This window comes from Pungitius pungitius, chromosome 2 (genome assembly GCF_949316345.1).
Source record: "Pungitius pungitius chromosome 2, fPunPun2.1, whole genome shotgun sequence".
NCBI classification, from domain to species: Eukaryota; Metazoa; Chordata; class Actinopteri; order Perciformes; family Gasterosteidae; genus Pungitius; species Pungitius pungitius.
In genome coordinates this window covers 26961806-26986604 of record NC_084901.1, presented here as the reverse complement: position 1 = coordinate 26986604, position 24799 = coordinate 26961806, and the positions used below count along the sequence as shown (strand labels likewise).

Below are 24799 nucleotides of genomic sequence, written 5' to 3'. Positions count from 1 at the left end.
TGTGTCTGTGTGTGTATATGTGTGTGTGTGTGTGTGTGTGTCCAGTAGGGACACTAGCACTAGCTTCTCCTTTGATGTCGCTGGACGTCAAAGAGCCGGTTGGCCCTAGGATGAGCTTTCACTGTGTGTGTAGCTGTGACCGTCTCCTTGGTATTTCCTCCAGTGGTTTTATGCTACGTTGTCACCATGTTTTCCTCCCTCTGTTGCAGCTCCATAGTGAATGTTCCCGGCGAATGGACGTTAAGGCGTGAGTTTCTTCGTCTACAGACGGAGGATGGCCAGGGGGGGGGAAAGGGAGGCCACGGGGGAAGTGGGGGTCAACAAAGACAACAGGTAGGTCCAGAGGTTGTGGGCAACCTTTTACACGTTGATTTCCGTTGATACTGTAAATTACATATAGTCATTTAGGATGATCTATCTCCCCATAGTCTCATTATGATGGTTTCATTCACACAGCGGCTCAGACGCACACATTATGCACACGTACACTCACGCAATGTCGGCGAGGAGTTTGGGCAATGGCCCTATACATTAAGTATGTTTTGGAGAAAATGTCGATTCTTTAGTTGTCAATGTTATGATTAACATGCTATCTAATTTAATTTTCAATAAAACAAATGTTTGTCTGTGCTCTCAATTATATTTCTTAGAAACAAATAAAAATCAGAAAACATCCGAATCCTACGGACCAGCTGAGAGTGATGGACAAAATATTTATCAATAATTGTCATATTAACCATTGATGAGACTAATAATGGGTGATCGCAGCCTCGATTATTATTATTAGTCGTAATGATGTAGTCATTCAGTGGCAGTAGATGCAGGTAGGGTTTTCAGCACAGCGAGTTCAGAGAAGGTCACAACAGACCACCAGTGTAAGTGTAGTCCTGTTAAAGTTAGAAGTGTAACTGGCTCATATCAGCACTTGAACCTGTTCATAGAATATATATCCCTCTGTTGTTTTACTCATTTTATTTGTACTTCCTGCTCAGGCATTGCAGCAGCACAGGCAGCAGCTGGCCGAGCAGGAGCGATATAAGCAGCAGCTACAGGCCGACAGACACAAGAGGATCCAACAGCAGCACGAGCAGCGGCAGAAGTTAGAAGATGTAAGTGCTGCTCATTCTCTTCTCCTGTGATCACTCAAGGTCGAGAGATGAGTAAGCAGGAACTGCAACATGTCAGAGCAGTAAATGCATCCATACGAGAAGCCCTTCGGTGTCCGATCAGCCTTCCTTAAACCGCACACGCTGCTCTCCCTGATATCCCACTGTAACTAGGTGTCATGTTGGATCTCCGCTCAATGCTCAAATGCAAATAGAAATGCAGAACATCAGCATCCACACTTGTTGACTGTATTCTCACAGCCATTGACGTTTTTTACCGTTTCCAGCAGCAGAGGCGGCAGCTGGCAGATTGTGCCTTTCAGTGGGCGGAGCTCCAAGAGATTTTGCTCGGGGAGGAGTCCGATCTCCACGACAACCGAATCTCATTGGATGACAGAAACAAGAAGAGCAACAGGAGACGGGTAAGACATGCCACTGGTCCGGAAGACGTTTTTGTGTGATTCACAAGTCAAATAATGCTGCAATATTGGTTTGTGCTACATTCCGATGCCTCCCCCGATAGGATGAGATAGATAGGACGAACCGATAACATTTTGGTGGACTTGGTCTTTGTGACTAAAACTCTATTTAAATGCCTGGGAATTATACAACAAAATAAAATACACTTTAAATGCTTTAGAAACAGGAGGTCTCAAAAATGGCCATGTGATTAAATATCTATTTAATTACACCCATATTAAATAGTTAACAGGATATTTTACCTTTTCTTTCTGTATTCTTCATGTGATACTTGTCTTGTGTCTTTACAGGGTTTGTATGAAGGCAATGAAGTAGTCTATGACTATGAGAAATGAGTTTGCACATGATTATAAACCCTCCTCTTTATTATGGAAGTTGGTTTGTTGTTTGGCTGTACACCTACAGTCTATGGACTCTAGCTCTCTACGAGTTCATGGTGTTGTCTTTTATTTTTGAAGCTTAAAAATGCCTGTTGTTAAAGCAATGAAGCCATGCTTCACCCACTGTTCAAATGAAATGACTTAAGGCTTCTTATGATTGTAGGATCCAGAAGCTAATGAGAGGGGATGGCACCTTTTTGGAAACATCTTGAGTTTGATCATAACCCAATAACAGGCTTCTTCTCCTTATTTAACATGAGTTTCACATGATACCGGCTTTTTCCATCTAAACCTGAGGAATAAAATGTATAGAAGAAGAAATAATTATCTCACTCCCTGATGAAAAGGTTTATGCAAATTAGTTGGAGATTGAATAAGGAATCCTTTGCAGTTTAGTTTAGCAACAAAGCTGCAACTGCTATCAGATGTATTTTACTTTCTTAAAACTTAATTTATTACATTAGACAGATCTTTCAGAGATTAAAGGTCACGTTACTGTGAAATTGTGTTTGTTAGTGGCGTCGTGTGGGTGAATTGTCTCGGGCCAATTCCTGTCACTTTAAAGAAAGACAGATAGTGAAACAGTGGAGAGAGCAGAGTCCTTTTATAGTCTTTAATTTGAACACGGAGGTAATGAATCCATCCCACACACCACTGAGTCTCAATGGGTGTATATTAACGCTGAGGAGCAGGTTAGTTTCTCCACTGTGTTCCAACGCTATTAATATCTGTCTACTTCCATTACACGTCTACCTGTGCCGGTGTGGGAGCAGCAGAGATCGGACTCTGATTACACACATTGCCTCTGAATCGTTACGTTCAGGCGAGCCTAATGGATCTATCTGATGCTTCATTACGTTTTGGAGCATTTGCATTTAATTATGTGACCGGCTCAGTGAGTGCGTGATGAGGTGTCTTGTGGCCGTGCCAATCGCTTCACACATTGATGGATTTGCCACCCGGTGTATGAGTGGCGTGTCGGTGGCTGATAAACTATGACCCCTAACGCCCTTCAACCCTGTGGTTGTCACATGAAAAGTTTGGTTAGTTCTGTGGTTCTAGTCAGATTGTATAGAAGTGTATGACAAAATAAAAAAAATGTTAAGTCCTCTTCAATACAGCATGATGTTCATTTAGTAAGTTATGGTCCCTTTTGAGTCAAATAGTGCATAACGAGGAGAGCTGATGGATATTGGTCAGGTTCTACCTGAGCAGTACGCTGCGCCATGTCACCATGTCACCATGTCACTACGTCCCTTCAAATATGGTCAGGTCCAGGTGGTCATCATCCCTCATTTTGATCACTTTGTTGATGCAGACTTTCCACCATGTGTCATGGTGGTTTCTCGGATACTGGCTAATTTATGTCGTGTTGAGCTTTAATTAGCAAAAATGAGCATCCGCACATGATGGGGGGCCAAGGTGAATACCGGCTGAACCTCAGCATTCTAATGTCGTCTTTTTGAGCATGTTGAAGTCCTTAATGAGTCATTGCCGTCCCTCAGGAGGTTTCTTTGTAATATTCAGGAGCAAAGTGTCTCTGATGTATAGAGATACATGGATGGCTGATACTGCACAAACAAAGAGCTCATGAAAAAAATCGACAGTATGTGTGCTAAAGACAAAGTTCCCCATGTGCATTCCACTCCTTAAGGTGTTCGGTCTTTACTCCAAGCTGAAACTCACTTCCATTGACCTGGATTTCTTTTTGGCTCTATGACAATGAATCCCTTTATTTCTGACCCCTTTTAAATGCCATTCTCAGGAGAGAAGCTTTAGGACAGAGTGGTAAAGTAATGTTTCGCTTCGTAATGTTCTTGAATGGTTTGACCAGTGCAGCATTTTTTTGCTAGCTTGTCACATCATGAGGGTTTGTTTCTACACAGATGTGGCGCCCCTTATCTCAGCTCTTCATTGATGCTTTTTCACGCGGAGTCATTTATCTGTAACATACGTCTGAGATCATCTCTGGTAGACTAATTCTTTGTGGAGAAACTGGTTTCCCCAGACCTGTCAATTAAAAGCAACAAAACCATTTTACGTCACATTGGAAGTATTACGGTTGAGCAATGTATTCATCATTCATCATTCACCAAAAAAAGGCAATTTAAAAACAATTAAGAATATTGAATGATACATTAAAGACATAACAAGCTAAAAATAGAATAAAAGGTAAAGGGTAATTGCAGAAATGTAGGAAAGGTCTTAATGAGGGCTGTTTTAGGCTCCCTGAAACAAGGTTACTGCGTGCAGCTCAAGCGCCTCTGAACACACAGTTTCAACAGAGCTTAAAAAGAGTATGCGTAACAAGTTAAAGGTTGCTATGGCTTGGACTAATTGGACATGTGAGGATTTTCTAGGAGAAATTCAGAAAGAGGTCACGATGAAATATTTAGGTTTGAGGGCGTCGGCTAAAAGCTCCATGCCATCTTGCACACTCTGAATATTTTAGTTCCCACCTCTCAGAATTCTGCCCTAGACCTCAGTGTACCCTAATTAAAGTGTGTGCGTGTGTGTGCGTGTGTGCGTGTGTGTGTGTGTGCGCGCGTGTGTGTGTGCGCGTGTGTGTCGTCAGCAGCAGGACCAGGCAGACAGACAGCGGTATGCCGATGTGTCAGTGAGGCCTCTGGACTCCACCACAGAGCAGGTAACAAACCTCCGCGCTACGCCTTTCACTCACTTCTTGTTAGTTCTTCCATTTCTTCAAATGGCTGAGGGCAGGTGGGCTTTGTTTGGAAAGCTCCTGAATGCCTGTTTTTGTGGGGCGGTAACACACCTGTGTTGGGAGTCAGCGATATCTGTGTGCAAACTGCTTACCTCGCAGGGGGACACTTTCATTATTTCTCATGGTTTGTCTCGTTCTCTTCTGCAATTGTTTTCTTTTCATGTTTTCTTCATGTCTTCCGATGTTTGTGTTTTTGCGGTAATTTGTGGGTGTGTGTGTGCCGTTTCACTGAGGTAAAAAAAGAAGAGGTGTGAAACAATGGGTGGTTTCCTCACATTTCTCCTCAACCGTGTTATAATGACTTCATTCCTTAAGCACCCATTTCATTTAGAAAATGTTCTGTGCCTTTTATGGATGAAATAAAATAGCACAAGAAGGTAACAATGCTCTCACTTAAGGATATTAAAAGGGAGACGTTTTATAAAGCCGAAGAGAGGAATGGTTGTGTGTGTGTGAGAGGGAAGTAAGAGACCACTTCACTGCCCCCCTGGTAAGGTGAAAGGAGCGCAGAGAGGCCAGGAGACATGATTGTCAGACACTTCCATGGAGCATGGAAGAGAACAAAAAGGGGTCCTCAAGTCCTCATTGAAAGTGGCAGAGTCTTCTGTATTTGAGGTGGAAGGACCTGTAACTTGTACTGCTGCCGCCCCCCCCCGATGAGCTCCTAAGCCGCTGCTCATTGTCACATTTGTGTTTCGAAGTCTCGGCGTCCTCGCGGCTTCTTCCCTCGCTCCGTCACAGCATGTAACACCTCTGCTTCCTCGTTTTCCTTATGTAATCTCAGTAGGTGTTCCAGATGTGCAGAACCACCAAGCATGTCTTTATTTACCCCCTCCCCTCTCCCCTGCCCGCTCCTGCCAAAGTCCCTCGTGGTTCTGTTGTCATCCTGATGTTATGAAAGGCAGGTCGAAGGACAGTTGTTCTTGGATCTTTCTCCATGCACACATCATATAATAATAAAACAGCGTAATATTTAGGTGGCAAAGGAACATTTATTTTATTATTCTCAGATGGGTTCATGGAATCCTGTTTAACTCTCAGAAATGTATATTAAGATTACCGCGTTTGGGTCGATAATTTTCTTTTTTATAATTGTTAGATGCAATAATTCCAGTGAACTATTGTACCTTGGATGCTATTTATTCTTCAGTGAGTTTTGTTGCCGTTCAGTAGGTTTTTTTCATATTGTACTTGCACCTCAGTGAATAGGGCTCAGCAGACGAGGAAGAAACAACGTTTTCTCCCGTCCCAATCATTGTTTTTGTCTTGCATTGCCAGCGTTTGTGGAGACACGAAGCACCACATTTTCCTTTCCATCAACCTTTTTTCATGCACTGATTGAACCATTCACATTCAAACTCTTGTGAAATAATCGTCAGTACACACCTGTCATCATTCAAAGTGATGCTGAATATTTCCAAACAAAGTTTGGCTGTTCTAGAAGAATGTTCCGGACTGGGTGGGATGGTTGTGTACCAGTATACCAGTTAAACACGTATCGCCTACTAACTGCTGATCGGCACAAAGTACATTAAGAAATTTGAAATGTGTCTCCATTTGTGAAGATGCGTTGCTCCCCGTGGCTCTGTTCTAGCTGTAGACGTTTTGGGGCATGTGACAGTAACAGCTCGTCCTCTGGAGAATGTCTGCTTGCATTCGGAGTCTCCATCCAGAGCAGCAGCTAGTGGGCAGATTTCTGTCTCATCAATGTGCTCGTCTTTACACAACAGCTTCTTTCTCATGTGCCTCTTTGAATGTGTGTTGAGTCAGGCTGTGTGACCAAGCATGTGTTGTTACCACCATGGGTTTGTTCTGTCCGTTTCTACGCCACATGGGAGTGTCCATCTACACGTGCACAACATCCCCTTCATTTGCATTGACAACTCTTCATGAGAAGAGCAAGTCATACGTGAAGTTTCAGAGTTTACATCATTCCTCCAGGCTGCTTATTCACCACAGAGCTCATATCTGCTCTTATTGTTCCTGAAATTGAACATCTTGACTCTCTGCAGGCTGAAAAGCTGTGCCGATATTATTATTAATAATATTTACTGTGATTTGCTCCAGAAGTCAAATCTGATGAACAAATGTCTCGCCATTCTACTCAATATGAGAAGTCTTAATTAGATTTGATGAACAAGATTCAGCTTATATTTCTGAGAGGGGTTGAAACCAGATTAAATATGTTTCCTGGGAGGAAATGTGTTGTCTCATCTGTCTCCGTCAGGCTCGCCGATGAGATTGACACTGTAGTTAAAAGAATAACAATACTGAATTCTAAAATGGTCTGCCTCACAGTATAGTCCACATGACGTCATTTCACATGGACACTCCCAGCCCCCGTCACCGCCTATGTTGTGTGTGCTTTCCATGTCTGCAACGTAGAGGGCCGCAGCGCCGAACCAGCTGCTTCAGCGCAAAGCCCCGCCCTCCCCGCCGCAAGCCACGCCCCGGCCTCTGGCTCAGCATCAGCAGCCCTCGTCGGGCAGGAGATCCCACCGCACGCTGCCCAAGGACCAAACCCAGCTCCTGTCGCTGCAGCACGACCACAGACACAGGGAGAGAGAGAGGCAGAGGCAGAGCGAGAAGCCTGCGCCAGCTGTCCACAAGCTAACGGCTAACGGCGGGCACGCTGCCTCTCCCTCGCCTCGCCGCTCTGCACACAGCCAGCGCTCAGCGGTAAAACCCTGCCTTCCTCAGCTGTCTCAGCCTTCATCCCCTCTGTGCCCCACACACGTCAGGCCCCCACTTTTATTGGGTTTGTGCTTACAATAAAGCACTGAATTAGCAAACAGCCAGCCCCCCATAGGGCTTGTTTCATGGTCCGCAATAAGTGTTACCTGATTAACTAGTCCATATACACACAAACATACATACTTACGCATGGCTCTTACATTTGTTGTTTGATGTGTTTAGATGGACCTCCAAGAATCAAACCTAGCCAGGCTGCTTTTGGCTGCCGGTCTGCCCAACCAGGTGCACTCCAGGCTGGGCTCAGGGAGCAGCTCTAGTCCTTGTACTCCAGCCATGCAGAGAGCTCACCTCAACCAGGTACTTACACTCTTCTTTTCAATCTGGTGTGTTTTAGGATAGTTTTATACACATGATGTTAAACTTTGGGGATGACCGATGACCATGCCTCTATGCCACTTCTCTGTCCCAAGAATGCCAATCTTCACTCAAGCAGAGACGCCCCTCACTGCAGCTCCATGTCAGACATGGCCGTCTCCTCGTTGTCCCCTTTTTGCCCCACGTCCCCGACTGATGACGTCTTCTGGGACTCCAGGACTCCCCCAAAGGTGACCAATGAGTGTCCTATTAGCTGCCGGGTGACACTCTTTATTCAGAGAAGTGAGGCAAACGTTAAAGTGACCGAGAGAGGAAGTAGTCGTATGGATATGCCAGCCGTCATCACATGAGATTGGCATCCTGTGATGGCGCGTGCTAGACATCTAGTAGTGTGATCACACCACGCTAAGGACGCGGTGGTGCAGGCAGCACGAGGTGTGTGTGTGTGTGTGTGTGTGTGTGTGTGTGTGTGTGTGTTCAGATACAGCTGCAGGATATGGGCAACTTGTCAGAAGGGTAATAGCTTCACTTCCTGCTCCGCTGGGTGTGTGTCGTTCTGCGTAACCAGGCCAATTGGCCCCAGGAGACGTGGGTCAAAGGGTCACCAGCTGGTTGAGAATGAAATGTCGAAAGATTCTGTTTTGAAACGCAGTTGGAACAAAAAGGTTTGAAATATCCCTGAGTCAGATGGAGTTTTCCTGCTGCGTGTGAGACTTGGATGGTCAAAGGAGCACCATTGAAATGTGAAGACATTCAAGCCAAATGTTCCCATGGGATTGTCAGGGATAAATATGGCCCCAGTGGCTTAACATAGACTTTTATGCACTCTTCTCATCATCCTTTTAGGGGTAGCCGTACATAAAAAGTTTCATAAACCGCAGCAACTTTCCCATAATAAGTCCAAACTCCTGCTCGGCCAGACACAGGATCCTCGTAAAGATCAGAGCCCTCCCAAGCATACAATCCCACAATCAGAGTGGTGTTTCTGCCAAATCTGTTTTAATGGACTCTTCTGCTTCTTCCCTCCAGGTCCCAGAGCGCACCACCTCTAAGTTCTACTGCCGAGAGCTGGTGATGGGACACAACAAGGCCTCCTCAAGGTAGAGCACAACTATACTGAAGACATGGAGGAATGTGGCGTTTAGCAAGGTCGGCCTGTGTTTGGTCTGTGTGAGAGCCCATGAACTCATGTCATGAGCTTATGAAGTCATTGTTGGATCAAACTGAACCATCAGCACACAATGTAAACAATGTAGAATGTGAATGTTCTCAGATATTGGGTATAACAAAGATGGGAACATACAGATGTGTATAATATCAATATCGTCTGTGCCCCTCTGTGTGTGTGTGTGTCTCTTTCTCCACCTAGTGGCAGTCCGGGGTCTGTAGGCGATAAGAGCGGGCAGTCTGCGTCTCACGGAGTGACCTCCAGCAGCAGCAGTTACCAAGGTCTGTGTCAGCCTGAGCCCAGCTAACCACTAGGCTCACTGTATGGGCTGTATGAGCATTAATATGCAGGCTCATATCTGGTCTCAAGTTACTCATTTCTCTGCTTTGGTCTAGAATTGAACCCTCAATGTGCACTGTACGGCTTTCTTTGCATAATGTATAGATTTTTCCATGCAACCACCCAATTCATAGTTATGTTGATCTACAGTGATAAAGCAGAGTTGATGAATAATTGAAGCCAGTAGTTCAAAAAACATTTTTTAATTCCAGACATTTTCAGGGGGGGAGGGGGCGCCCCTCTGTCAGGGTAGGGGGAAAAGTGCTTGAGATGTTTCTACTACTTAATTGGGGTCCACCCTCCTATTTTTAGTTGATAGGACATGATTAAGAAAGGCTCACATCTCTCCATACCCGGTCCCACAGTTGACAGTTCATGTCAGAGTACAAACTAAAAAGTCCAATGAATTGTTTCTAGACCTCCGAGACACAATTGTATCGAGGCACAGATCTGGTGAAGGCTACAGGAAAATCTCTGCAGCATTGAAGGCCCCAACGAGCACAGTGGCCTCCATCACCACTCTTCCTGGAGTTGGCCGCCCAGCCAAACGGAACAATTGGGGGAGAAGGACTTTAGTCTGGGAGGTGACCAAGAACCCGGTGGTCACTTTGACAGAGCTTCAGAGAACAGGAGAAACTGATGTGCTTGTAGCATCATAAGACTTAAGGCTGTAATTGCTGTCAATGCTGCTTCAACCAAGTAATATCACTTACTCAGCAGTTCTCCTATTCAGAACTTGAGGAAGTGCTGTACTGGGTATTACACTGCAAACGCTGTGAAAAGAAATATGACAAAGAAAAAACCACAGACAGGCAGCCCACCAGGGACAGGAGAATATGGCAACCAGAGCACAGGACACCGTCATGAGCTCAGAGCCCCCCCTGTGGAGGGAGAAGCACAGCACTCTGCGCCTGTGTGTCCCCTGTGCGTGACTGCTAGGAAGCTCTTGTTGTGGCTGTGAGCCGTACAAAGAGGAAGAGGAGAATTCTCCGGGTGTTTGAGAGTTTCCCTCTGTGCGGAGTTGGAAATGGCTTTTGATGCCTCCCACTCAGTTTGGCTGCCTTTCTTTGTTTGTTTGGTCTCAGATCAGAGATCTGCCGAGAGACTCATGCAGCTTTGCTGCAGTAACAAAGCTTTTTATCTTCTTAGGATGTGACTGTAAAAGAGCCGATGTTCTCTTTGAACCATACTCTTGTTGAAAAGGGTATTTGTGGCACATATATATATATATATATATAATTAATGAAATGATAATTGTATATTTGTGACCATATAACACCACACGTCTTTGTGTTAAATGGATACATTTGCTGTGTGTGATTCAAAAGCGCTTGTTTGATTTGACAGAGTGGTCTCTCATTGTATGTGTGCCCATGGTAAAGCCCTCTGAGGCCACCCTGGGATTTGGGGCTATAGAAAATCAGTTAAACTGAACCGTTTTAGTGCTCTGGTCCACAGCTTCACCAATGCACACCACGTGGTGATACACAGTTGTCCCATGTAGTGTCTATGGCCTCATTTGTCCCTGATAAATATGCTTCTCACCTCTAATGTAAGCCTGGTAGGGTTCGGTGGTTTGCTAAACACCAGCCTGCAGAGCTTCTACTAATATAATGTAACTAATGAGTGTGTGTGTGTGTTTGTTGTAGGCTACTTCAATCTGGAGAGTCCTCTTTTACAGCACCGTCTGCAGCAGCAGAGGAGGACGCAAGAGAGCATCACCAGTGGACACAGACACGTAAATGCTAGCTGTTTTCCTAAAGAGGTTCCAACTGGGCTTTGTGCCAGATATGAGCACACATGTAGGCAGTAACCGAACTCGGAAGAAGTCCCTCTTCTAGATGTAGTGTTGTGTAGCTATCTTCATCTGAAGCCCATTGAGCTCATCATACCTCTCCTGTCCTCCCTTGTTCAGGGCGTACGGTCTGCTGTGGGTCGGCGGAACAAGGCCACAGAGTACTCGTCGTCCAGCGACGAGCTCGGCAGCAGTGACGACGAAGAGAGGAACAGGTGAGGTCTTCGTCATAGAAGGATAGCATCATGCACCATGTTCCACCATGCGTTTCTCCCTCTTTCCTGTGCATCCAAAGAACACCAACTCTAACTGGCAGAGTGTAACTTACAATTTATTGCTTCACCCAAAGTTTCGCAATTGTGAAACAAGCCCTGTTGCGAGATGTAATCTACAAATAGTGAAACCAATATGATACATCTGTACAAAAAAATGTTTAAATAAATTAAGTCAGATTTCTGATGCATCCACTGAGATCCAGACCGTAACCTTGACAAGCCTCATCTGTCATCGGTTTATATTCTAAACTTAAAGTGGATCCTGTTTTTTGCTGTGAAGCAACACAGTTATGTGTGCACATGGTGCAGGTAATGAGATTACAGTTCTGATCCCTGGAAGTTAAGCAGCGTGCTTTCGGTTATCATCGATCTTGAGTGCGTATTGATCCTGCGTCCAGCTGATTAATGCTGTAGCTGTCTCTGCCCTCCGAGGTCCGGCCTGTCCAACGGGAAGGGGAGATACTTCAGAGGAATACACGATGGGATCGTACTGCAACCTCACCACAATCTCAACCAGGTGCCCTACACACACACACACCAAACACACACACACACGTTATTCCTTTTTGAAATTGTATGTTTTAAACCCCATCGAGTGCAACGTCCATACTGTTAGAGGGGGATGACAACAGCCTCCTCTCTGCGTACTGTATCCTTCAGATCTCTCGGATAGGTTCGGATGACGCATACCTGCTACCGGACCTCCTGCAGAAGACGTCCTCCTCCAGCAGTCCTACCCACAATGCACTGTGCCAGCAGCAGCTCAACTACTCCCAGTTACCCACAGCCCCTCACTCCCCCACACGCCAGGATCTGCATGTGAGTTTATTAGAGGGGAGTATGCACTCAGAGAGTCAAGCAAATGGACAGTTTAATCTATTGGATCAGTACTTTTAAGAGTCTCAGGTGAAAGAACTGATCAGCTTTTGATTAAAGAAGCCTTGATATTCTCATGAAAGATTATTTTAATAATAGCAGGATGTGTATCCTAAACAGAATAGAGAAGCTGAATGATACAAGGTCATTAGCATTGTTTCAAAGGCACTCTCCACATCTTTAGGTTTTCCACTCATAGGGGACTTGTTGCTTTCGTTACATTTTGCCACAGCGTCCAACAGAGAGCGCTGTTGGCTCAGGAAGAGAGTGGAATTAAAAAAAAAGAGACTAAGTTTATGTTGATGTCACTATAAAGCAGTGAAAAGGACAATGTATTATTGGATATGGCGCCAAAGCCAAACAATAAAAAGGAAGCTGGGGAGTAAACGGTTTATTTCTTTGTTGATGCTCAACATCAGGCCGTCAGCAGTCCTACTGGTGGAAACACATCTTCTTCTTCGTCCTTCCTGTCATTCATTGATCCAAGATTGATCCCCATGTCATCCCCCCCTCAGAGCCCTGGTAAGTACACACACACACACACAGTTAACATACAGACTTATTCCTCTGTGAGTAAATAAAGACGTTCTTGTTTACAACAATACATCGTTTAATTTGTACTCTGTGCTCATGTAACAACATGGTGCGTCGCTGACTTTGTTGTTACGTCTCCACCCAGTGGGCAGTGAAGGTGAGCAAATCAAGAGGGAAAACCACAGGAAGGGCTCTGTGGTGAACGTCAACCCGACCAACATTCGACCGCAGAGCGACTCTCCGGAGATCCGAAAGTACAAGAAGAAGTTCAACACAGAGGTTCTCTGTGCAGGACTGTGGGGTTTGTACTTTCTCTTTCATGTGTTTTTGGGAAGGCTACTTCACGCAGGGTCGTGCTGGGGTATGAGGTTGGTGTCTGCTGTGTCCTGTAGGCGTCAATCTGCTGGTGGGGACAGAGAACGGCTTGTGGCTGCTGGACCGCAGCGGTCAGGGGAAAGTCTACTCCCTCATCAGCAGACGGAGGTTCCAGCAGATGGACGTCCTGGAAGGACTCAACGTTCTCATCACTATATCAGGTACTTAGACGCCCTGGATGCTCATATACTGCTCTGTATGTAAAACCTGTAGCTCTAGAGACGCTCTCCGTCCGTGCCTGTAGGTAAAAAGAACAAGCTCCGTCTGTACTACCTATCCTGGTTAAGGAACAAAATCCTCCACAACGACCCAGAGGTGGAGAAGAGGCAGAGTTGGACCTCGGTAGGCGACCTAGAGGGCTGTGTACACTACAAAGTGGGTAAGTACACACAGCCAAGGGCCCATTGAATGGAAGTTGAAAACTAGGAAAAATGTGTTATTTGAGAGCTGTATGAGCAGCTATTTGATAACGACTCTCTGTCTGGTCCCCGCAGTGCGTTACGAGAAGATAAAGTTCCTCGTGATTGCCTTGAAGAATGCAGTGGAGGTGTACGCCTGGGCCCCCAAACCCTACCACAAGTTCATGGCTTTCAAGGTTGGTACCATTGAGATGAAATGTCCGTTACTAAGATACTGATGGTGTTCAGGTTTTAGGAGCATTTGTGTGACGTATGTAGTGTGCAGTCGTGATATGCATCTCACATGGGTGGTCCACACACACATGATTGGAAAATGTTTGTTTTGAGATTCATACCCAAAATAATATTTCACATTCGTGGTCTTAAGGAAGGACTCTGTATTGTATCCATATATTCATTCCCACGTCCTAGTCAGGCATGCAGAGTTGCATGAATACTTCCACCTGCTCAGCCAGTATCATTATTGAATTAGCAGTACTGTCCTTTGCTGTCTTTTTCTGTCCTTGGGACACCTTTGCACATCTAGGACCAAACATTAATGGACCAAAAAAAGAAAAAACCTTTCTAGAGCATAGCCATGGCACACACACTCAGCAGAGCTGTGTCCTATTTCTTTCTCCATGTCCTTGGTGGCCTGAGCTGGTTTATTCTTCCACGTAGTTTAACCCTCTCCCCTCAGAAGGGCTGTGTTACATGTGCTCTTCTGACGCTCCACGCCCCTTGTGGATTCATTATTAATGCACCAGTTCTTTTCTAAATGAAATGTTAGGATTCAATTTGTCCATCCTTACAGTTGTGTGTGTGTGTGCGTTTCCACCCCAGTCATTTAGGTCCCTGCCCCAAAAGCCACTGTCTGTTGACCTGACAGTGGAGGAAGGTCAGAGGTTAAAGGTCATCTACGGCTCCTTGTCCGGCTTCCACGCCATCGATGTGGACTCTGGGACGCCATACGACCTCTACCTGCCCACACATGTGAGACACCCATTGATATGTTTAATGCTTGGCTCGTTCGTCTGTCTGTAGAATGCCTTTCCAATGCCGTGTGCAGCTCACACTTGGTATGTACGTGCTTTTTATCTGGCTTTGTGTTTCTCTGTGAGTTTTTCACAGATAGCTGCAAGGCTGTCTCATAAAGCCTTTTTGGGGCTTCTAACCTTCGTTAGCAAATATCGAACTGTATCCGAACCAAAGGCGTAACCCCTAACCCTGCTGCTATTCTAAAATATGATACTCCTGTTGCAGTCGTCACATAAAAGAACATGTGTGACCCGAACACTGTAGCTCAAGGGCGTCCAAACCGAACGTTCTCACAAAAGGTTGGGAGGTCATTCTCTCAGTGACCGCCTCAGAGATCCACATCTCTGCATCCGGTGAAAACCGAGCCGCAAACAGTGTGATTTTCTTCTCAATGACAAAAAAATATTGGAATCGCTGACTGAATTGTTTCATGAGATGTGATCACAGACACATATTCTCCCATTTTAGCAGACAGCTTAGCATTTGGAAATGCACATTTGATTGCGGTCAACGTGGGGAAGTGCCCAGTATTCAGCATCAGAGGGGAACGTTTGAAATTCTCTGGTAAAGACTTCATGCCCGAATTATGATGACAGTTTTCACAACTGTGTTCAACTAAGAAGTGCAATACAGTGGGTATAGTCCTTTATATTTTTAGACTTTGATACAAGCCAATTCAAAATGGATGGTGGGCCGCGGTTGGCCCGTGGGCCGTAGTTTGGACAGCCCCACTGTAGGCCAACTGTGTCTATCTCTCTCACTTCAATGTCGGCCTGTGCCCAGCTTTACAGGGACAATCAGACCAGGCGTACTGGATGCTGTGACTTGAGATATTTCTGAGCATCTACATGATACAGATGGTATTGACCCTGTAGCCACAGCTCCCTGTAGTACCTGACTGGGATATAGGAGCTTCTCCCTGCTCAACTCACTCATCTCAGTCACTCAGGATGCACTTCTCCTCCCACTCGCAGTCTCCAGACGTCAGCCATTGCTCTCCTGTTATCCTCTCTCGCCCTCCCACTCATCCCATCGCTGTCAACCCCTCCTCTCTTTTCCTCCCACCCTGCCATCCTGTGAGGGATTTGTTCATTTTTCTTCTTCATTTTGCTCTTCTTTGGCGTAATTTACTTCTCTTTGTCCTTCCTATGTGCAGGTAGAGCTTCCTTACAACTGAATGTTTTGATCTCCATTCAGAAATGGTGTGTGTTCTTAGTACACCTGTCATGGAGCTTAATATTTTGCTTTAAGGGTGATGTATCGGGGGAAGTTAGGGTTAAAAGAGATCTTCTGCTCTCCTGTAGATGCTGGTGGTTGATTGATTTTGCGTGACTGACTGTATTCTAGAGAAAGAAGAAACACACTGACAGACAACCAACAACATGGAGCTTAACAATACCAAAGCAGTGATCTGCTTTGTTTGTTCATGTATGATTTGGTTATTTGGCAACGTGACCTGTCAGTCAGTCCACCTCATAACCGAGTGTGACTCAGTTAACTCTTTTCCTTTCACATCAAGTATTGAAAGTAGCACAGCTAAATAATTGATTTCTCTTTTTCTCTTTTTCTCCCAGCAATTCCCTTCTTTGGCTAAATGTGAGGCTTTAGAAATGAGGATAAAGGGATTCTGCATTTGCTCATAGAGACTAAAACTGGTCATTTGGAAAATGTTTCTGGCCGCAATTCTGACTAATCAATGGGTGTGTGTGTGTGTGTGTGTGTGTGTGTGTGTGTGTGTGTGTGTGTGTGTGTGTGTGTGTGTGTGTGTGTGTGTGTGTGTGTGTGTGTGTGTGTGTGTGTGTGTGTGTGTGTGTAGGTACCTACTCATTTCATTAAGCTTGTTACTGGAAAATGCAATTTAATCAAATCCGCTGATTTCGAACTTGTTCAGAGCCATTATAAGTACAATTTAAGTGCTACAGTTTTGGTCAACCAGATGATAGCATTACACCAGTTTTATACTCCTTAACATGAGCTTACCACACACACTTAATGCGTGCTACTTTATACAAGGAGCATGGTGAAGTAGAAAGATGGGAATACAAAAAAAGAAAAAAAGCTCCAAAAATACCTCCCCCCTGTCCTCCTCCTCTCGCCATCATTAACTAAGTGACCCGTTTCCCCCCCTCCCTTCCTCTGTGGTATATTAATCCGGCTCCCCTCCACACCGGTACCTTATACACATAATTTCAGCTCTTCAGCCTTGCATATAGAGTAAAGATTTCAGCTCTCTTACTCACAGACACACAACCACACACACACACACTCTGAGTGCTTTTAAACCCTCTCACTTACTTCACTTCACACCTTCTTTGTAGCTGCATCCATGCTCTGAGACACACACACTTTCTCTTCTTATGCGCGCACCTCACCACACAAATACAGCTACATCTGCAGTATTGTCTTTGTAATCACCGCTAAAAGCTATTCACTTACCCAGAAACATGAAGCAGCACTCGGCCACTTGAAGGAACACACGCGCATCTTCCACACTTTGTAACCATGCTGATTCCAAGGCAGAGGATTAAGATTGCGTTGCGTCTGTGGATGCCTGTTCTGATGCTCAGGATCGTGGTGGCTCACGCTCTGGTACAGTATGAGACAGGCTCACACCACTCGTATTCATCCACTCCACGGAGCACCACCTCACTTAGTTAGTCGCCTGCTGAATATCTTTGGGCTTCAGTCAGAAACGTCCTTTTGTTCTTATTTGTATATCATCGCATTTCAGATCAACCCATCTGTGCCTCTCTGAATCTATTTGTATTTATTTTATTAAAAGTATGGATGACGTGTGTGAAAGGATTTGAATGTAACCTAAAAACAGAGACGTTCCCTGTAGCATTCACTGTGCAGCTTATTTGTAAATGTTAGCGGATAAACTTGTTCGCCAAAACAATTGAATGTTATTTTCGGGCAGTGCCGAGGATACTCGCAGGAGGCTCTGAAGTTTGACAACAGGATGCTGTACAATATTAGCTCTTTTATTGATTTCTAAAGGGACGGAGAGAGAGGGAGGAACCAGAGTGAATACTCGGGGCTCTTACTCACCCGTCCCTCTCTGCAGCCTGAGCCCCCCGCGCTGGGGGGACTATGCATCTGCCGCTATTTTTGTTCTTTAGGTGGTTTACAGCATTTCAATAATTTGAAAATACCCAACCTCTGATGGTTAGTTGTGATTTAAAACCGTAGATTTTTATGTGATGCAATCTGCCTCTGAGGCTGTATCCTCGCCATCCTTATTGCTGTTTAAAAGTGACGTAATTGGAATTTATTGAAACTTTGTTCCAATTCTGAATTAGTACGTTGCAGTTGCCTCTTTGTTTGGTTTGCAGACTAAATATTGTAAACATACACAATGCATGAGCAGACTGTCCAGTCATTGGTCCAGTTGTATTGCAGCTGGGGGATTGGGGGTGCATTAACCCAGTTGGGATGTAGACGGGTGTGTGTGACCTAAAAAGTTTGGTAGCAGCTGCCTCAGGATTTCTCCGAAATTTCACAATGTCTTTACCCTTGCTGTCATATTGTTTTTTAATTTTAGAAGGCTGTTACAATTGTGGTCTGAGAATTTAAACATTTTTGCCTCTTTAAATGTAAGAGATTGCCAGATTTAATTTGAGTAACCTCAAAGAGACTGTGATGTCCACTCTGGGCAAAAAGCTGCTGCATGGCAGTATGTATTTTATGAATAGTAGAGAGATGTTTCATGTATGAAGAAGGTCACATATATTGAAACATACTCTGTTTTCACTCGTTTGTATCATACCTTCATTACCTTTTATGGGAGTGGTGTTGGAAATGGTGTTGGCTGTGTGTCGTTTTTCTAGATCCAGGGCTCCATTCACCCTCATGCCATCATCATTTTGCCAAACAGCGCTGGAACAGAGGTGCTGGTTTGCTATGAGGACGAGGGCGTCTACATTGACACCTATGGCCGCATCACCAAGGATACGGTGCTGCAGTGGGGGGAGATGCCTGCGTCCGTCGGTAAGTATCACTCATTGTTGTGACTTTGTGATTCTGCGTCAGCATCCGTGCAGAGCAGTGAGAGCCATCCTGAACCAGATCCATGGTAGCGATTCTGTGTGCGTTTCTGTCTCTCTCCAGCCTACCTTCAGTCTAATCAGGTGATGGGTTGGGGAGAAAAGGCCATAGAGCTGAGGTCGGCCAACACAGGGAACCTTGAGGGAGTTTTCATGCACAAAAAGGCCCAGAAACTCAAGTTCCTGTGTGAAAGGAATGACAAAGTGAGTGTTGGTCTTTTAAGGTGTCCCTTAAATATCTGCTTAAAGGAGGTGTATTATTCAAAAAGGTGTAACATCATTCATGAAGCTGATTCTCCTTCCGGTTGCAGGTCTTCTTTGCCTCTGTGCAGTCAGGAGGCAGCAGTCAGATCTACTTCATGACTCTCGGACAGAACTCACTGTTCAACTGGTAACGACTGGATCCGTTACTTTGAGATCAGACTGGTGGGGTGTGGCTTCATTTTTTTGCGTTAACCTGGTGGTGTTTTTTTGTATTTGAGCCGACCGCTGCGCGTCTACGTGGATACTGGATCGCGTGCAAAGATAAACACATTGTATTTGTGATGCAGCTTGTATCCATCACTTAATCCTTGAATACTGAAGTTGACCTCACCGCCCCACGCCATTCCACCCGAGCCCTAAAGGTACAACGGGCGGTGACAGCATCTAACATGGAAAAGCACAGAGAAGAATGTCGGAAGCAAAAAACGGTTCAGGTACTCTCATTTGTGAGCACAGTCCACAGCTCAACATTTGGCTCACATCGCTCTCGGATCAGTTCAAACTCTTTTGATTTTTTCCTCTGATGAAAATCCGTTGTTCACTCTTATTTGCTTCAACACGGCCTGACTGTGATGTATAACTGGATCAAGTGAAGCATCCGAGGGCCTTGGATGATTGTTCTCCCTGCCGACCAGTAGACCAGCGGAGCGATGTGTCCAGCTGTACCGTTGGTCTTCACCTAAGAAGCCAGAAGAACACAAGTCCTTTATTCCCTCCATAGACCTCATCCGAACATTTTAAGAACCGGGTCAGGATCTAAATGTGGACCAAGTGGGACCACTACTCCATGTCATTCCACATCTCGTTTTAATTGCTTGCTACTTCCCTAATGATTCCAAAATCAATTTCCATATTGATGAACAACCCATGTCTGTTATACTTCAGCAGAGTTATTTATCAAGGCATTTAATGGTTTTCTTCTTCACTGCTACAAGCAGATGAATCCGTTAATGTTCTGAATGCTCATCTGCTGATTTCCATATCCCATCGTTAGACAACCTGCATAGCACACTTTGCATTAACATGGTTTAAGTAGGTGTTTTGTAACACAATCTTAATGGTCTACCTTACTACTCAAGTTGGAGCATTCTCTCCATTCTCTTTCATCTTCTTTGATTATTCCATTACTCCATTTCCAGGGACACAAGGAGAGACACAAAACAGCTCAGCTTCTATTTTGAACAGCTTACAATGTCTATATTCTTGTATGATGCACTATTGTATACTTATTTTGTAATTGAAAAGCCATCTTTATGTATGTGTACAGAATTAAGATCAGAATTATGAATGTGGACCTCCATCCCATAACAGAGGTCCTAACATGTTATGTTCACCATCTATGAAAGGTGATGAACACGAACATGAGCTACTGATGGTGAACTTGAAGATCAGATCATGTGTTTGCACACCCTGTACATGCTTTCATATCCTTCTTTGAAAGTTTCAAAGTGGAGACCTTTCAAGCCATTCTGCAGTCAGTATTGAAGACATAACTGAACTCTAGATGATTATTTCTGACACCAGCCAAGGCTAGACTTCCACGCGCTTATTAGCGTTGATGAGGTGATCTGGGCCTGTTATCTGCTCTGCGTTTCTGTTCCTCAAAGAGAACCAAAGATAAAGTCTCCATGAATCCATTATGTAACAAACTGAATCGAAACATGTCAAAAGTTTTTGTTGTGGAGGCCTGAAAGATATCCAGGGACTGATGGGTCTCGCTACATTGCAACAAAAATACCCAGTTTGATGTTGCTAGTTTTCATATATTTAATGGCTTACATGTATACATTAGAGACGGCTGCAGTGAAGAAATAATGGGTTTTACCCTTCAAATGTGAATTAGCAGCTCTTCCATTTCCTATCCATTTTCATTATACTGTGTATCCGTCACAGTGGGTTCAGCTTTGTTATGTCAAATATCAAATTATCCTCATATGTTATATTTACTGTTGAATGTTTGCGCCAAATATTTTATATGCATTGATACCTTATTTTTTTCTACAGACATAGGTAGAAATATTCCAGCTGGTTCTGTGAGAATATTTTAAACTGGAAAATGAACTTTCTGACAATGGCTGTCTCATTGCTATGCTAAGCGTGTCTGAGAGCTAGCTAACATGCTAACACGGCTAGAATAAAAAAAATTGGGCTCAACTGATATATTAGAGGCAAAAGAAATTTTCTAAATATTTTAAACCTATTTTTTGCCTTGGAATGGAATTCATCCCCATAGCTACTGTAATTAGATATTGTTACAAAAAAAATATTTTGAATTGTCTATAAATTGTTCCAAATGAATCTCTAAAGATATGCTCAGAGTGACGGGGTGTATAGGAACCAACGCTGTGTTACCTTGTGGTCAGACGGACCATCCACAGTAGGTACCTGTATGTGGTGCACTATTCAACACGCTCGCATGTTCGCACACAGACGTCCTCTGTATTCTCAACACAAAGTCACAATATGTGAGAATGTGGTCCCAGTTTGATTCCCTATCCCTAGTTTTAAAAGCAATTGCTATTCAGTTATATTGCCCCAATCAGATGGGTTATCATTTTATGAAGTAATGAGTGATACATGGAAGTATATGAGTTTTGAGAATGCTGTCCTTTTAGCTAAGAACAGAGGTCACGTTGCTAGTGTATATTCTCCACATCATTGCACTTACTCTAAATGTGATGGTTTTGTGTTCAGAACACTTGGCCCACCGCTGCATTAATGAGACGGAGAGACTCGCCCTTCCTCCAGTAAGGACCAAGATGGATGGGGTTTTACTTCTGACATCTCCCCTGGTTTTGTCAACACGTGGCTCTCATTGACTCTCCTCCCAATTTGCTTGCTCTTGTTATCGTCTCTTCTCTCTACAGCTCTCTGTCCTCATGTCTCACTGACTCCATAGCTGTCCATTGTCTCTATTTGCCTTGGCTTAAGTCTCTCTGTTAACGGACCGCACCTGTATGAACATTCGTTTCAGTGCTTTCATGTGAGACATTGCAGTACTCCTCTTTAGTGCATCCATGACCAACTCATGAGAATCAAGAGTGTTAAAAACTGATAGATTGGGATGAAGAGCAAGTAAGGCTAAAGAGTTACAGGTATTCAAGAGGGATCAAAGGCGCGTCCATTCGCTTATTGATTAGAGGAAGAAAGTGTTATTTCTTGGTTTGACCAGTGTGTTTGTGTTGCAGGGGGTGATGTAGATAGGAACCGGTGTCCAGTCTGTAGGGGAGGGAAGGTCAGAGTTTGAGGAGGTAGTCGCTGGTGCCGGTTCACAGAAGGAACATGGAGGTCACTTTGAATGTTTAAAGGTCTAGAAGCTGAAACTACGCTCATCAAAAGCTCGATTTAAGAAAGACGGTGGGAGGAAATTCCTTTTAACCTGCAAATAGGCACCAGACTGCACTGATATGTCCATGATGGTTATGAAGAGGAGGAGGAGGAGTACGTGAGGATAACAGTGTTGAGTGACATTTGGAAAAATGCAATGTGTAAAGTCTAAAGACCCCACATATATATATTTTATATAAGAGTGTATATTGCCCGTGACCATTTATTTTTTTTCCCATACTGAGCATTATTCTATGCACTCGGCCTATGTATATCTTTGAGATGAGAGACGGTGGGACAATAATAAATATGATGAGCAGTGTGCTGTGGTGGTTTATTGCTTCCTACATTTCAATACACAGAAATCCTTTGTCCTGTCAACTTCGGAAAGGCTGATGCTCAGTTTTGTGCAGAACACACTGCATCTTCCATTGGAACAAAAGATTTGCCTTTGTGCCTAAGCACTTGATGTTATTCTGGCTGCAAAAACAAGACTCTACCACGTGACTTATTTTTAGGAACTGCATTCAAACAACAGTTTAATCCTTTATGAGTGAACTACAGTTTATTACTTGAAGGTCATCCAGTAGAAGGTTAGACTCTACCCAACACTGAGATGCTGCTGTGACATAATGAGTCATACATTTGGCCATTCATTTAATTTCCTCCAGACTTTAGTAAGATACTTTCACCCCAATGTCCCTTAAATTTCCAGTAGTGCATCGGTAACAAGTTGGGTCATTAAAATGACAAAGTATGTCAGGCACAGATTTCTGTGGAGCTTGCATTAGCTAATCTTAACCACTGCTCATACCAGACCAAATTACCTTTGACCAGCAAACTGCAGTAAAATATGGGAGTACATGTGTTCTAATACCCATTCCACCGTACTATTCACATGTTAGCTCATCGTCACAAAACACAAATTTGCCTCAAAGGATTTTGTAATCTGTAAACATCCTCTGTCCTTGACCCTCACTGCGGCGAGGGCGGTGACCGGAACGCCGCCCGGAGCCTGCTGGCGAGCCGGGGTTGGCGTTAAGCCGGGCAGCCACCTGTATGCTGCGTGGGCCCCCAAAAGCCAGACAAGTTCCTAAATATTTATCATTTGGGAAAAACCCTGCTGAGTCCTTACGTGGTGGCGTCATACTGTCACATTGTACACAAGTATAAACCCGAGCAAGCCCTAAGTGTAAACCCGAGCCAGCCCTAAGTATAAACCCGAGCAAGCCCTAAGTGTAAACCCGAGCCAGCCCTAAGTATAAACCCGAGCCAGCCCTAAGTGTAAACCCGAGCCAGCCCTAAGTATAAACCCGAGCCAGCCCTAAGTATAAACCCGAGCAAGCCCTAAGTGTAAACCCGAGCCAGCCCTAAGTATAAACCCGAGCAAGCCCTAAGTGTAAACCCGAGCCAGCCCTAAGTATAAACCCGAGTCAGCCCTAAGTGTAAACCCGAGCCAGCCCTAAGTGTAAACCCGAGCCAGCCCTAAGTATAAACCCGAGCAAGCCCTAAGTATAAACCCGAGCCAGCCCTAAGTGTAAACCCGAGCCAGCCCTAAGTATAAACCCGAGCAAGCCCTAAGTGTAAACCCGAGCAAGCCCTAAGTGTAAACCCGAGCCAGCCCTAAGTATAAACCCGAGCCAGCCCTAAGTATAAACCCGAGCAAGCCCTAAGTGTAAACCCGAGCCAGCCCTAAGTATAAACCCGAGCAAGCCCTAAGTATAAACCCGAGCAAGCCCTAAGTGTAAACCCGAGCCAGCCCTAAGTTCATTCTGTAAAAGTGCTGCCCAGTATCAAAAAGCTTGGTCTCAGTCGTAGGTTATGGGTACTCCAACAGTATTTTGACCCAAAACACACAGCTAAAAACACTCAAGAATGGCTAAGATCAAAACATTCGACTATTCTGAAGTGGACTTCTATGAGCCCTGATATTGATAATCTGTGGAAAGAGCTGAAACGTTCAGTACGGAGAACCCTTCAAACCATGAGTTTGCTAAGGAGGAGTATGTTGACAGGTGCAGAAGTCTCATGGAGAATTATAGAAATCCCTTGATTGTAGTGATTCCCTCAAATCACAAAATAACAAAATATCAAGTTCAGGGTACCATCATTTTTGTCCAGGCTATTCCTATTTCATAGTTTGTTTATTAAAAAACAGTGTTTATTTTTCACTAGTTAATTGTCTGGATTATGGAATAGTGAAAACGTTTAAAATACAAGTTTCCTTCCTCAGCTTCTCTCCTATCATTGTTACCCTCTTTCTATCTTTCATTTTTATTCTTTTACTCTACGTTAACAGCCTTTCATATACTTTCAGATTGTTTTTAGTCAGTAACCTCAAAGAGGTCTCATTTCCAAAGGACTCATCTCAAGTGTCCCCTGAAGACTGGCTGGCACCAGTCGCAGGTTTTCTGGCTACTGGTCTCACAGTCTGTGATTAAGTTAGGATCACAGAGCCTCCGCCACATTTACATTGTTTTAAATTGTCACTAATTAATTGTTGTGAAAGCATGGAGCCAACGAACCCAATGCTGGAGCTCATCTGAGCTTACCTCCTGTTCTGCACCGAGTTCGCCACTGTTGACCAAGGCCACACTCCGCTCT

At 44.4% G+C, this 24799-nt stretch overlaps 1 protein-coding gene across 4 annotated transcripts in view; it reads left to right on the top strand.

The window, feature by feature from the left end:
* si:zfos-2326c3.2 (misshapen-like kinase 1) overlaps positions 1 to 22511 on the top strand; it is a 50581-nt gene extending 28070 nt beyond the window's left edge. For 2 of the 4 annotated variants that reach the window (XM_062560724.1, XM_062560725.1), the window contains exons 13-34: positions 210 to 333; positions 993 to 1109; positions 1394 to 1528; positions 4542 to 4613; positions 7077 to 7370; positions 7608 to 7742; positions 7856 to 7990; positions 8790 to 8860; positions 9130 to 9209; positions 10917 to 11005; positions 11183 to 11277; positions 11770 to 11854; positions 11998 to 12156; positions 12633 to 12735; positions 12893 to 13048; positions 13140 to 13283; positions 13367 to 13501; positions 13617 to 13717; positions 14364 to 14513; positions 18389 to 18548; positions 18669 to 18808; positions 18916 to 22511. In XM_062560724.1, coding sequence (XP_062416708.1) covers positions 210 to 333; positions 993 to 1109; positions 1394 to 1528; positions 4542 to 4613; positions 7077 to 7370; positions 7608 to 7742; positions 7856 to 7990; positions 8790 to 8860; positions 9130 to 9209; positions 10917 to 11005; positions 11183 to 11277; positions 11770 to 11854; positions 11998 to 12156; positions 12633 to 12735; positions 12893 to 13048; positions 13140 to 13283; positions 13367 to 13501; positions 13617 to 13717; positions 14364 to 14513; positions 18389 to 18548; positions 18669 to 18808; positions 18916 to 18999 — 2764 coding nt within the window. In that variant the 3' untranslated portion in view covers positions 19000 to 22511. The remainder of the gene's footprint in view (positions 1 to 209; positions 334 to 992; positions 1110 to 1393; positions 1529 to 4541; positions 4614 to 7076; positions 7371 to 7607; positions 7743 to 7855; positions 7991 to 8789; positions 8861 to 9129; positions 9210 to 10916; positions 11006 to 11182; positions 11278 to 11769; positions 11855 to 11997; positions 12157 to 12632; positions 12736 to 12892; positions 13049 to 13139; positions 13284 to 13366; positions 13502 to 13616; positions 13718 to 14363; positions 14514 to 18388; positions 18549 to 18668; positions 18809 to 18915) is intronic. The other 2 variants (XM_062560726.1, XM_062560727.1) reach the window with 2 other exon arrangements.
* Positions 22512 to 24799: the final 2288 nt, after the last annotated feature.